The sequence below is a fragment of the Physeter macrocephalus genome, chromosome 13 (assembly GCF_002837175.3).
Source record: "Physeter macrocephalus isolate SW-GA chromosome 13, ASM283717v5, whole genome shotgun sequence".
NCBI lineage: Eukaryota > Metazoa > Chordata > Mammalia > Artiodactyla > Physeteridae > Physeter > Physeter macrocephalus.
This window is the reverse complement of record NC_041226.1, coordinates 87,691,241-87,703,192: the sequence shown is the minus strand read 5'-3', so window position 1 is coordinate 87,703,192 and position 11,952 is coordinate 87,691,241. Positions and strand designations below refer to the sequence as shown.

At 53.6% G+C, this 11,952-nt stretch overlaps 1 protein-coding gene across 1 annotated transcript; it reads left to right on the top strand.

Annotated features, from left to right (window-relative positions):
- Positions 1–1,515: 1,515 nt before the first annotated feature.
- On the top strand, positions 1,516–11,040 carry LOC102979194 (paired mesoderm homeobox protein 2). Its single transcript, XM_028497386.2, has 4 exons — positions 1,516–1,615; positions 1,876–2,063; positions 2,691–2,869; positions 3,813–11,040. Exons 1-4 carry the CDS (start codon positions 1,516–1,518, stop codon positions 3,946–3,948), a joined length of 603 nt encoding a protein of 200 aa, XP_028353187.1. The 3' UTR covers positions 3,949–11,040.
- The last annotated feature ends 912 nt before the right edge of the window (positions 11,041–11,952 follow it).

The window sequence follows — 11,952 nt, the reverse complement described above, 5'->3', positions numbered from 1 at the left end:
TGGTGTGAGGTGATACCTCATTGTAGTTTTGATTTGCATTTCTCTAGTAATTAGTGATGTTGAGCAGCTTTTCCTGTGTTTCTTGGCCATCTGTATGTCTTCTTTGGAGAAATGCCTGTTTAGGTCTTCTGCCCATTTTTGGATTGGGTTGTTTGTTTCTTTAATATTGAGCTGCATGAGCCGTTTATATATTTTGGAGATTATCCCTTTGTCCGTTGATTCATTTGCAAATATTTTCTCCCATTCGGAAACAACAAACAAGTCTTTTCGTCTTGTTTGTAGTTGGCTTTGCAAAAGCTTTTAAGTTTCATTAGGTCCCATTTGTTTATTTTTGTTTTTATTTCCATTGCTCTAGGAGGTGGATCAAAAAAGATCTTGCTGTGATTTATGTCAAAGAGTGTTCTTCCTATGTTTTCCTCAAGAGTTTTATAGTGTCCAGTCTTACATTTAGGTCTTTAATCCATTTTGAGTTTATTGTTGTGTATGGTGTTAGGGAGTGTTCTAATTTCATTCTTTTACACGTAGCTGTCCAGTTTTCCCATCACCACTTATTGAAGAGACTGTCGTTTCTCCATTGTATATCCTTGCCCCCTTTGTCATAGATTAGTTGACCATAGGTAAGTGGGTTTATCTCTGGGCTTTCTATCCTGTTCCATTGATCTATTGATCTATATTTCTGTTTTGTGCCAGTACCCTATTGTCTTGATTATTGTAGCTTTGTATTATAATCTGAAGTCAGGGAGTCTGATTCCTCCAGCTCCGTTTTTTTCCCTCAAGACTGCTTTGGCTATTCGGGGTCTTTTGTGTCTCCGTACAAATTTTAAGGATCCAGATTTTTTAATGTTTGATTAAATATTTTTTTTGAAGTATAGTTGATTTACAATGTTGTGTTAATTTCTGGTGCACACCAAAGTGATTCAGTTAAATATATATATTCTTTTTCATATTCTTTTCCATTATTGTTTATTACAAGATATTGAATGTAGTTCCCTGTGCTATATAGTAAGACCTTGCTATTTATCCATAAAATATACATTTTTTATTAAGGTACACCAGACCCTGAACCGGACAGGGTTGGTTCTAAGTGCTGGGTGAGTGCAGTGGAGGAGAGGGGATTCCATGTGGACTCAGGTGGTCAGGGAGGGCTCCCTGGAGGAGTGAACAATGAGCTGGGCCCTGCAGGAGGAAGGGTCAGCAGTTCAGCCCTTGGGTAAAATTGAAATGTGGAAATAGTAGCTGAACATCCCCCCTCCCTTCTCCCTCTGTAAATGGGGCATGAAGAGCACCTGTCTATAGGATTCCTGTGAGCATCCATCAACCTGTGGGTGCCTGCAGTGGACCCTTGGCACTGTGACTCTCACTGCTCTTTTTTAATATATTAATATAATTCAATAACAAATACCCATGGAGGGTTTACCACGCCCCAGAGCCTGAGCTAGGAGCCGAGGACACGTAGATGTCTCCAGCGGCACCCCCCCCACCACCACCACACACACACCAGGTCAGTTGTCCCTCATGGCGGTGGGTGCTTGTCCCCGGGCTCCACAGGATGGGGACCTGGCTGCTTTTGTTCACCATTATGGCCCCAGGGCCCTAGCCCTGTGCCTGCCACCCAGTAGGTGCTCAGTACATGTGTTGCAGGGTGGATGCGTGGATGGATGGATGAAGGAGTGGATAAGGAGTGAATTAAAGGGAGGTGCTCCAGCTCTCGGGCTGCACCATCCATCAGCAGAGGGAGACACAGGTAGAAGGCTCAGAGCACATTGCTGCGCTGGTGCCTGAGTCGTGATCATCTCGGCAGCTCCCGGCTGGGGGCCCTGCGGGCACCCACTGCGCGCTGTCCGCCGCCCCGCTGACCCTCGGGCCCCTCCGCAGGTGAGTGTCCCAGCCCCGGGCGCGGCGGCGCCGCCAAGCGGAAGAAGAAGCAGCGGCGGAACCGCACCACGTTCAACAGCAGCCAGCTGCAGGCGCTGGAGCGCGTGTTCGAGCGCACGCACTACCCCGACGCCTTCGTGCGGGAGGAGCTAGCCCGGCGCGTCAACCTCAGCGAGGCGCGTGTCCAGGTGAGTGCTGCCCATCCGTGGGCCCCCCGGCGGAGCGTGCAGCCACCACTCACCCAGGGTTAAGGAGTTGCCAAGGTGAGGTGTTTCAGAGCAGGACCATCTGAGGCCAGGAGGGCTGAGGTTCAAATCCAAGCCCTGCTACTGACCAGCTGTGTGACCTTGAGCAAGTTACTCAGCCTCTCTGTGCCTTAGGTACCTCCCTGTAAAATGAGGATCACGTGGGTCTGTTTTATAGGGTCCTTACGAGAATGAAAGAAGTTGATACCTTTGTAGCTTAGAGCAGTGCCTGGCACACGGGGTTTGGATAAATAAAAGTCGTTTTAAAGTGTTCAGTGCTTGTCCCGTGCCAGCCCTGAGCTGAGTACCCAGCATGCACCTCTCTCATTACAACCTCACAGCAGCTAAATGCTCATCTGTTCATTCTTCCATTCATCCACTTGCACATTCTCCAGCACATACTTACCCAGCGGCAGGCACCATTTATCACCCCCATTTTACAGATGAGAAAATTGAGGCTCAGAGAGGGGAAGCTGCCAGTGCAGGGTGGGTGGCAGGGCAGGCACACACTGGGTCCAAAAGGACTTGGGTCCCCTCGGCAGCCCGCTCACCCCTCCTTCCCGCCCCCAGGTCTGGTTTCAGAACCGCCGGGCCAAGTTCCGCCGAAACGAGCGGGCTATGCTGGCCAACCGCTCAGCCTCGCTGCTCAAGTCCTACAGCCAGGAAGCCGCCATCGAGCAGCCCGTGGCTCCCCGGCCCACTGCCCTGAGCCCCGATTATCTCTCCTGGACGGCCTCGTCCCCCTACAGGTGCGAGCGGGAACCCTTTTGGGTCGGGAGGGCGCAAGCAACCAGGACACCCCGTGGGGTGTTTTAGGGCCCAGACTCCTTTGAGGATCTGAAGAGAGCTGGGAAAGGTGCCCAGGTGCCCCGTGGACCTGGGGTGCACCAAGGGGTGTGTGGGCAAGCGTGTGAGCTTGTGGAGGGGCGGGAAAACGAGGCCTGTTTGGAAGGAGCGGAGAACCCACATCGTCCTGAGGCAGCTGAAAACCTGCAGATTTCTAGGCTGGCGCGAGCGCCCCAGCACCCTCCGTCAACCATCCCGGAGAGAGCCCGGGGGGCCGAGGGAGTGGTTCCCTGTCCCAGGGGCCTGGCTGGGACCCAGAGTCAAAGTCTGGGGCAGTTTTGTCCCGGTCAAAGCTGGGGAAGGGTGGCAGGGCAGGAAGGGAGAGGAAGGAGGTGCCGGCGAGTTGGGTTTCTGCAGCCCACACGCCTTAGTCTGTGCGAGCAGCTGTGCTGGAGCCGTGGTCTCGCGAGAGGCAAGAGCCCGTGGCTCGCGGGCTCTGAGTCCTACTCACGCCGACGCTAGCCGCCCAGATCTCCCAGCTCCCTCCCTGCCCTGCTCTTACCTGGGGCAGGAGAACCTCCAAGAGGCCTCCTTCCGTACAGGTGTGCGTTCATCCCAGGCCCAGGGCAGGCGCTAGGGGTGAACAGGACGCAGGCCCCGCTCTCAGGAAGCTGCTGGTCCAGCGAGGAAGGACCACAAGCCTACGGGGGCGGCTCCGTGTCCCAGGGCTGACTGTGGGTACTTCTGCCTCTTCCCCCAAGTCTTGTAGCCCCAGGGGAAGGCTTCCCAGCCGAGTGAGCTGAGGAGGACCAGAGGCCGGGGTCCCAGACTGGCCGCCAGAGGTGGCCGGCCCCCGGCGGTCTGCCAGCCACAGCAATATGTCCTTGTGTCTTATGTCACCCCCAGCACGGTGCCGCCATACAGCCCAGGAGGCTCAGGCCCTGCGACCCCGGGGGTCAACATGGCCAACAGCATCGCCAGCCTCCGTCTCAAGGCCAAGGAGTTCAGCCTGCATCATAGCCAGGTGCCCACGGTGAACTGACAGCCAGCCCCACCAGGACCCCGCTGCCTCCCTGGTCACACGACAGCAGAAAAGAGGGCAGACACGCAGGAAGGTGACCTTCTCCTGTCCCCTGTCTCCAGGACAGGCTGGGTGGGCTCTCCTGGCCCCTCTCTTCAGCCCGGACTTCTGGGCCCAAGAGGCTGCTGAGATGCCCAGAGCCCGGCTCAGCCCCTCATCCACGGCCGCTGGAGGTGTTGGGCTGGAAGGTTGGAGCGGCGGCTCACCAAGGACCTCACTTACTTTGTGTATGAAAGCCAAAAAGCTGTTGTCTTTAAGAAATAAAAAAAAAAAAGTTAAGCCCCAAAAGATTGCGAGAGGGCGGACAAGGGCAGCAAACCGATGAAGGGACGGCCTTTTGGGGCCAGCTGCCCTCGTCTGTGTGCCTCTTTCTGCAGGAAGTCCTCCATCACCCTGGAGAGCCCCAGGGGTGGGGAGAGGGATAGGAAGACAGAGACCTGCCCTGGAACCCCTGACACCCGGGTGTTTGGGAGAAACCCTGATGTGTGACCCTGGCCAGGACCCGAACCCTCTCTGTGCAGGGAGTGTCTCCCCTGCCCTAGGGCAGGAGCAGAGGGTGTGTGGAGGCAGACGCTAGAATTAAATCCCTTGCTGCTGCGCACGCAGAAGCTGGGGGTCCCCTGGGCATTTGACTGTGGGGGACCCGGGCAGATGGCCCAGAATGTCGGGGCGCAGAGTGGAGGTCCCAGGTGGGCTCACAGGACAGACGGGTGGTCCTAACAGACAGGGCCACCAGAGACCTTCCAAGTCCTCCAACCTACCGTTTCAGAGATGGTCACTGGGGGTGACAGAGGACACATGTGCCACCAGGCACTGACATCACTTATGAGGAGTCTGCAGAAAACTGTGGGGTGAGGGGAATGGTCTGAAGCCAGCCCTCTCCACCTGGCCCCATGCCACGCCTCCTGATGGGCACACCCTCCAGGGAAGTTAAGAGATCATTTCTGGGAATTCCCTGGTGATCCATCCGGTGGTTAGGACTCGCCGCTTTCACTGCCAGGGCCCGGATTCCATCCCTGGTCGGGGAACTAAGATCCCAAAAGCCATGCGGCCGGAAAAAAATAAAATAAAATAAAGCGATCATTTCTGCGACCAGCCCCCAGGAAGTAAGACAACACTTCCCGACCCTCAGAGGGCGCAAAGATGCTCGGCCCCTCCAGAGGGGTGGCCCTCACAGTGACACAGCCATCACACCTCTGGACTCCATGGATGGACCCCGTTTCTCTAGTCTGCCCCACCCACACCACATCAAAGTGCCCCCAAAGGGCCAGTGTCCCCCCCAACCAGCCACAGGCTGCATCTTCTAGGTGACCCTGAATAGGTCAAAGCCACGTGACAATCCTAACACGAGGGATGGTCCCCGTTTTTGTTTTAGAAGGTGTAACTAACCCCTGAGTGAGGTGGGGACCCTCCCCATCTCCCCCAATTTACCCCCAGAGATTCTTCCCCATCCTCCATCAGAAATTCCACCATGAAAACACGGTTCTGGGCTTCCCTGGTGGCGCAGTGGTTAAGGATCTGCCCGCCAACGCAGGGGACACGGGTTCGAGCCCAGCTCCGGGAAGATCCCACGTGCCACGGAGCAACTAAGCCCGTGCGCCACAACTACTGAGCATGCGCTCTAGAGCCCGCGAGCCACAACTACTGAGCCCGTGTGCTGCAACTTCTGAAGCCCGCGCACCTACAGCCCGCGCCCCGCAACAAGAGAAGCCACCGCAATGAGAAGCTCGCGTGCCGCAACGAAGAGTAGCCCCGGCTCGCCGCAACTAGAGAAAGCCCGCGCGCAGCAAAGAAGACCCAACTCAGCCAATCAACAAATAAATAAATAAGAAAACAAAACAAACAAACAAAGAAAACACGGTTCTTGTGAGGTGAGCTTTGTCCCCTTCAGATGGGCCAACAGGCCCTGGGGACCATCGCCGTGTGAACTTCCCTGTGGCTGGGCAGTTGGGACTCTGGTCCTTGGGTGGGGCGGGGGAACGATGAGGGGGACGCACAGGCTCCAGCTGAAGGCGTGGGGAGGGGGCATTCTGCTGATATACGGAGCTGGCTCTGCCGGCCTGACTACGGCGGCCAGAGCAAAGGGTTGGCCTGTGCCCTGTACTGTGTGTGTGTATGGCAGGGGAAGGGGGTGCGGGGGGTACAGCCAGAGCTGTGTTTTCTTGCTCAGTTTGGCCTCTGCCTTGGGTAAGTGATTTCTGGGCTTCTATTTGCCATTCATTCACTGAACAAATATTTTGAAATATTATATGTGTGCAGGGCCCTACGCCGGGCCCTGAGGAGAAAGCAGAGAATTGACACGGGGTCCCTGGCTTCAGAGGCCTCACCAAGCCCAAGGAGCCCCAAACCTAGTCTAAGGCATCCAGGCAGGCTTCCTGGAGGAAGTGTCCTGGAAGGATGAAGAGTCCACCAGACAAAGAGGGGAGCAAGACAGTGTTTCTGGCTAAGGGAACAGCATGTGTAAAGGCCCTGGGGTAGGCCAGAAGTTGCCTCTTTGGTCCAGTGGGGACAGTTCTGGGCCTGGATCTCCTGCAGGATGAAGATGGAGAGAAGCAGGGACGGCTCACGTGGGGCTTGTGTGGCCAGATCTAAAGTCTGGATGTCGGGACTTCCCTGGCAGCCCAGTGGTTAGGACTCTGTGCTTCCACTGCAGGGGACATGGGTTCGATCCCTGGTCGGGGAACTAAGATTCCAAATGCTGCGTGGCACAGCCAAAAAAATTGTTTTTTAAATAAAAAAAAATAAAGTTTGGATGTCACCCTGGCAGTGAGGAGCCATGGAGGGGATTTGCTTGGTGGAGGGACCCGCCCCTGGACCCTGTTGGAAGCAGAGAGACCCCTGCAGAGGCTGGGCTGGATGTCCAGGCAGGAGAAGTGGCAGCCTGGACCAGATGGGGACAGAGTGGGCAACCTGGGAGGTGTCCCAGACACAGCAGGGACAGGGGTTGATGAGTAGATGTTGGGCTGGGGAACAAGGGGGAGCCCAGGGGGCCAGGACTTGGCTTAAGCACGTGGATGCCTGGGAGGAAGAGACCCTGGAAATAGGACCCACCTGGTAGAGGGGTCGGGAAGATGCTGGCCTGCCCTTCCACCCAGACAAGCGCTGGGGCCGTCCTGGTCTGAGCAGGGTCCTCCCTCACAAGGAGCTGACACCCACCCCAAGGATTTGCACCAGCGAAGGGCCGGCCCACAGGGCCCAGAGCTGTGCCCTCACGGGCAGCCAGGAAGAGCGGCCTTTCTGTGGGCACGTGGACGAGCCCACGCAGGCCCTGGGCAGTGCCCCAGAACTCAGATGGGGGTGCATCTGGTCTTCCTATTTTCAGTCCAGAGGGAGGGGCCACGAAGCATCGCCAGGTTGGGGCTGCCTGCAGCAGAGATGGCGTCACCCTGGCGGGGGGGCTCCCACTAGGGCCTGGAAGGTGGGTCCCAAGAACACCAGCTTCAGAAAAAGCCATGGGCCGGGTTCCCACAGAGGCGCTGGCCCCAACATCGGGCCACAAGGATGTCAATGTCACTTCCTCTCAAGCGCTCAAGGAAAAACAGACCGGCCTAATCGTTTACACATGCTGCTCTGGGGAGCTGAGGGAGGGGCCACAGCGGCCCTCCTTGTGAAAGAAAATATATTCCAACATTGCGGTCACTATTGTAGCCCTAATTGCAGGCTGTGTGTGCAGCTTCCTGCGCACCCGTCCCGGGATATAATTTTCCGTGAGGATAAGGTACCCGAGGCCCCGTCCCGGGCTGGGAGAACTTGGAATCCTCCCTCTGATTCCCTTTTGGCCAAGCAAGCTTGGGACAGGGCATTGAATGTACCTGCTTCTGTTTTTTTGTTTGAAATAAACTTGAGAGAAAGAGAGAGAAATTGAAGGAAAGGCAGTCTGGCTCTTGCAAAACCCAAAACCTGAGAAATTAAGACCAGAGTTTTACCTTGGGCAAGGCACTTCTCCGGGCCTCAGTTTCCTCCTCTGTAACATGGGGTGATAACAGAAGCCACCTCACAGGGTTGTTGGCAGAGTTACCCTCCATAAATGAGCGCTGTGGTGTTTACGGTGGAAAAACACAGAGCAAGGGGTGGAGTTTAGGGAAGTCAAAATACTCCCTGTTCTGGGGTGAAATTGCACGTTCCCTTCTCAGAGAACCTGGCTCTTCCCCTTGTCCCTTCCAAGCCCACACTCCCGGAGCACCAGCTGGGGACCAAAACTCCTGCACCTCTGCTGCCTGCCACTGGAGGGCGCTGTGGGGTCCCCCGCCAGGCACAGAGCTGGGAGAACAAGGGCCCTCTCCCACACAGATCACCGGAGAGGGCTGCAGGCTCCTGACCCAAAGACAAAGAAACAAGCAAATCCCAACTCACCAGCAGGGGTCACAGCATAAACATCAGCACAAGCCTTTTGGAAAATGGACCAACAGCCACGAAAATGTTTGCATGCTTTCACCCAGTAATTCTACCTCTAAGCCCCACTTCAAAAAATAATCCAAAATGGGGTGGGGGGGGTGGAAGCAACGTGTGCCAAGATGTTTATATGTTTCCATAGGTGCAGTGTAAAAAATCTGGGAAGACCCAAACCAAGGTGTAAATGCTTAAAATTTGATGATGGCTCCGGATCCACTTGTGTCTATGTTTTCTGTATTGAGACTAAGAACCTCATAGGGAAACAGAACAAGCAGCCAATGTGATCATCTCAACTACATGAGAAGCTCTTTGAAATGAAAAAACCGTGCTTTCTTCCCTTTTATGTGCCCCTCGGTGCCTCAGTCAGAGCTGGACTTGTCTTTTCCATACCTATTGGTAAGTGAGTGGCCCCCATCCAAAGCTCTCCTCTCTGCTCCTGTTATCCCACCATTAGTCCTTCAGGTCTTGAAGCTTTGTGGTCATCAGGAATTCCCTTCTCTCTTGCAAGTGCTGGAAGGAGCGTGTTTGAGAACTTCTTAACCTCTTAGTTCGCATCTTAGAAGAAGTGGGAATGGATCGAGCTTGGGATACGAGGAGTCGGGAGTGGGCACCTTGAAGCTGGAAGGTGCACTGGATAAAGTGGTGTGGATGACGTAATTCTAAGATGGTCCCGTGATTCCCACTCCAGGGAGACACACACTTCGCAATGCCCCCTCCTTGGGTAGGGGTGGAACCTCTGACTTGCTTCTAACCGACAGAATATGGTGAAGATGAAGGGATTTAGCAGATGTGATTAAGGTCCTTAATCAGTCGACTTTGACTTATCCAAAGGGAGATTATCCTTGGTGGGCCTAACCTCACCAGGTGAAACCTTTACAAGAGAGTCCAGGTCTTCCCTGAAAGAAGAGATTCAGAGCAGAGAGATGCGTTCCCACCAGCCTTGAGAAACAAACAGCTGTGCTGTGACCTGCCTGTGGAGGAGGTGGCCCCCAGCAGCCAAGGGCGTCATTCTTACCATCACAAGGAACCCAATCCTGCCTGCAATCTGAATGAGCTCAGAATAGGATACTGAGCTCCAGATGAGACATCAGCTGAGGACTCCTTGACTGCAGCCTGTGAGACCCTGAGCAGAGCAGCCAGTTAAGCTGTGCCCAGACTCCTGACCTATGGAAACTGTAAGACCATAAACGGGTGTTGTTTTCTCTCTTTCTTTTTTTCTTTTTTGGCTGCACTGAGCAGCTTGCAGGATCTTAGTTCCCTGACCGGGAAACCAGGGATGGAACCCATGCCCCCTGCTGTGGAAGCACAGAGTCCTAACCACTGGACCACCAGGGAATTCCCTGGGTGTTGTTTTCAGCTGCTACGTTTGTGGCAACTTGTTACCCAGTGTGGAAAGCCACTGCAGATGGAGATGGAGCTTGGAAGTCCTCTTGAGCTTGGCCTCCCTCTTTCCACAGCACACCCAAAGAACCCCCGGACCCATGACAGAGGAGACTTGACGCCTCTGCTCAAATTATCTGCCATCTTATCACTTTCCAGGCTGTTCTGCATAAGCTGACAGATTAATTGCCCTAAAACACATCTTTGGGATTTCCATCGTGGCGCTGTGGTTAAGAATCTGCCTGTCAGGGGGCTTCCCTGGTGGCGCAGTGGTTGCGCGTCTGCCTGCCGATGCAGGGGAACCGGGTTCGCGCCCCGGTCCGGGAGGATCCCACGTGCCGCAGAGCGGTTGGGCCCGTGAGCCGTGGCCGCTGAGCCTGCGCGTCCGGAGCCTGTGCTCCGCAACGGGAGAGGCCACAACAGAGGGAGGCCCGCATACCACAAAAAAATAAATAAATAAAGAATCTGCCTGTCAATGCAGGGGACACAGGTTCAAGCCCTGGTCTGGGAAGATCCCACATGCTGCGGAGCAACTAAGCCAGTGCGCCACAACTACTGAGCCTGCGCTCTAGAGCCCGTGCGCCACAACTACTGAGCCTGTGTGCCACAGCTGCTGAAGCCCGTGTGCCTAGAGCCCGTGCTCTGCAACAAGAAAAGCCACTGCAATGAGAAGCCCGCGCACCGCAACGAAGAGCAGCCCCCTCTCGCCACAACTAGAGAAAGCCCGTGCGCGGCAACGGAGACCCAAGGCAGCCAAAAAGAAAAATAAATTTAAAAACAAACAAAAAAACACAGCCTTGATCATGTCCCTCTCCTGCCTAAAGCCTTCTGGGGCTCCCCAAGGCCCTCCCAACAAAGTACCATCACCCAGGCCAGGTGTTTGAGGTCCTAGCATCCAGCCCTGCTCTCCCTGTCCGCCTTAAACCCGCCTTGTCCCCTACTCCAGATTATTCAGACAATCCTGACAACTCAGTCCCCTCCGCTACTGTCCCCCTGCAGCAACATCCTGCCCACCCAGCCCCGCTCTGCCAGTGAAAATGTATTCCCCAGAGGGTTACAATGTAGTGTCAACTTCTTTTAAAAAGCAAGTTAAATTCTAGACAGAAGATGCATTGGCATGTCTGGGGAGATGTGTGTCGCTTGAAAAAGAATAATTCAATGTTGTAATTTTATATTTGGAAAATGAAAAGAAAAACCCTATTATTTTCATAATTCAAACTTTAAAAAGTGAAGCTACTCAACATGTTCTTGGCGGGCACAGATACCAAGAGAGGCAACCACTGTCTCATGGGTGGCCACACGGCAGGATCTCCAGGGGGGAGAGGTAACATATAAAATATAAATATTATATATTTAATATGCATAGATATATACATATTATGTATATTGCATATAATTTGTATGTGTGTTTAATATGCATGGTTTAAAAATCCGGAAAGTCATAAACCATAGCGTGAACAGTTGTTTTCTCAGGAACGTCGGATTGTGGGTGGTCCCTATTCTTTATACACACACTTGTAAATTTCCCTACTTGGGTTCTAAAAATTGACAAAACTTTTTAGAACTCTATCCAAATTGGAACCATCCTTTTGGAGAACAGTGTATACCACAAGTCTTAAAAACAGGCATGCCTTTTGGCCCAGTAATTTTACTTCTAGTAACGTACCTGAAAGTAATAGATCTGCCCTGAGATTTATGTACAAAGGTGCCCATGAAAGCATTGCTTATGCTGATGCAGCCCGGAAAATGAATTATCCAACAATAAGGGCAGATTAAATAAATGATGAGGGAATCCAGGATGATGGAGTGCCAGGGAGCTGTTAAAAGTCATGATATTGACCATCGAAAGCCCTGGGAGGAAGTGCAGATGTATTCTTAGGGAAAATCTCAAGCGATGATAAAAAGGCCAGGCTGTGAGCCCCTGAGCACAGATGCCGCCCACGTCTGTGACACACCGATGACATCTCCCCAAAGCCAAAAACCCTCGATCCATATTTTTTGTTGTGGAATTCCATCCTGGATAGAAACAGTTCAGAATCCCTATCTCTACACTATGTGTATACACACACACACACACACACACACACACATACATACACACACATTCATTTTACACATCATTCATTCACTTAATAGAAACGCCTTAGAAGCCAGGTGCTCTTCCAAGACCTGGGGACACGGGCACGGCAAGAA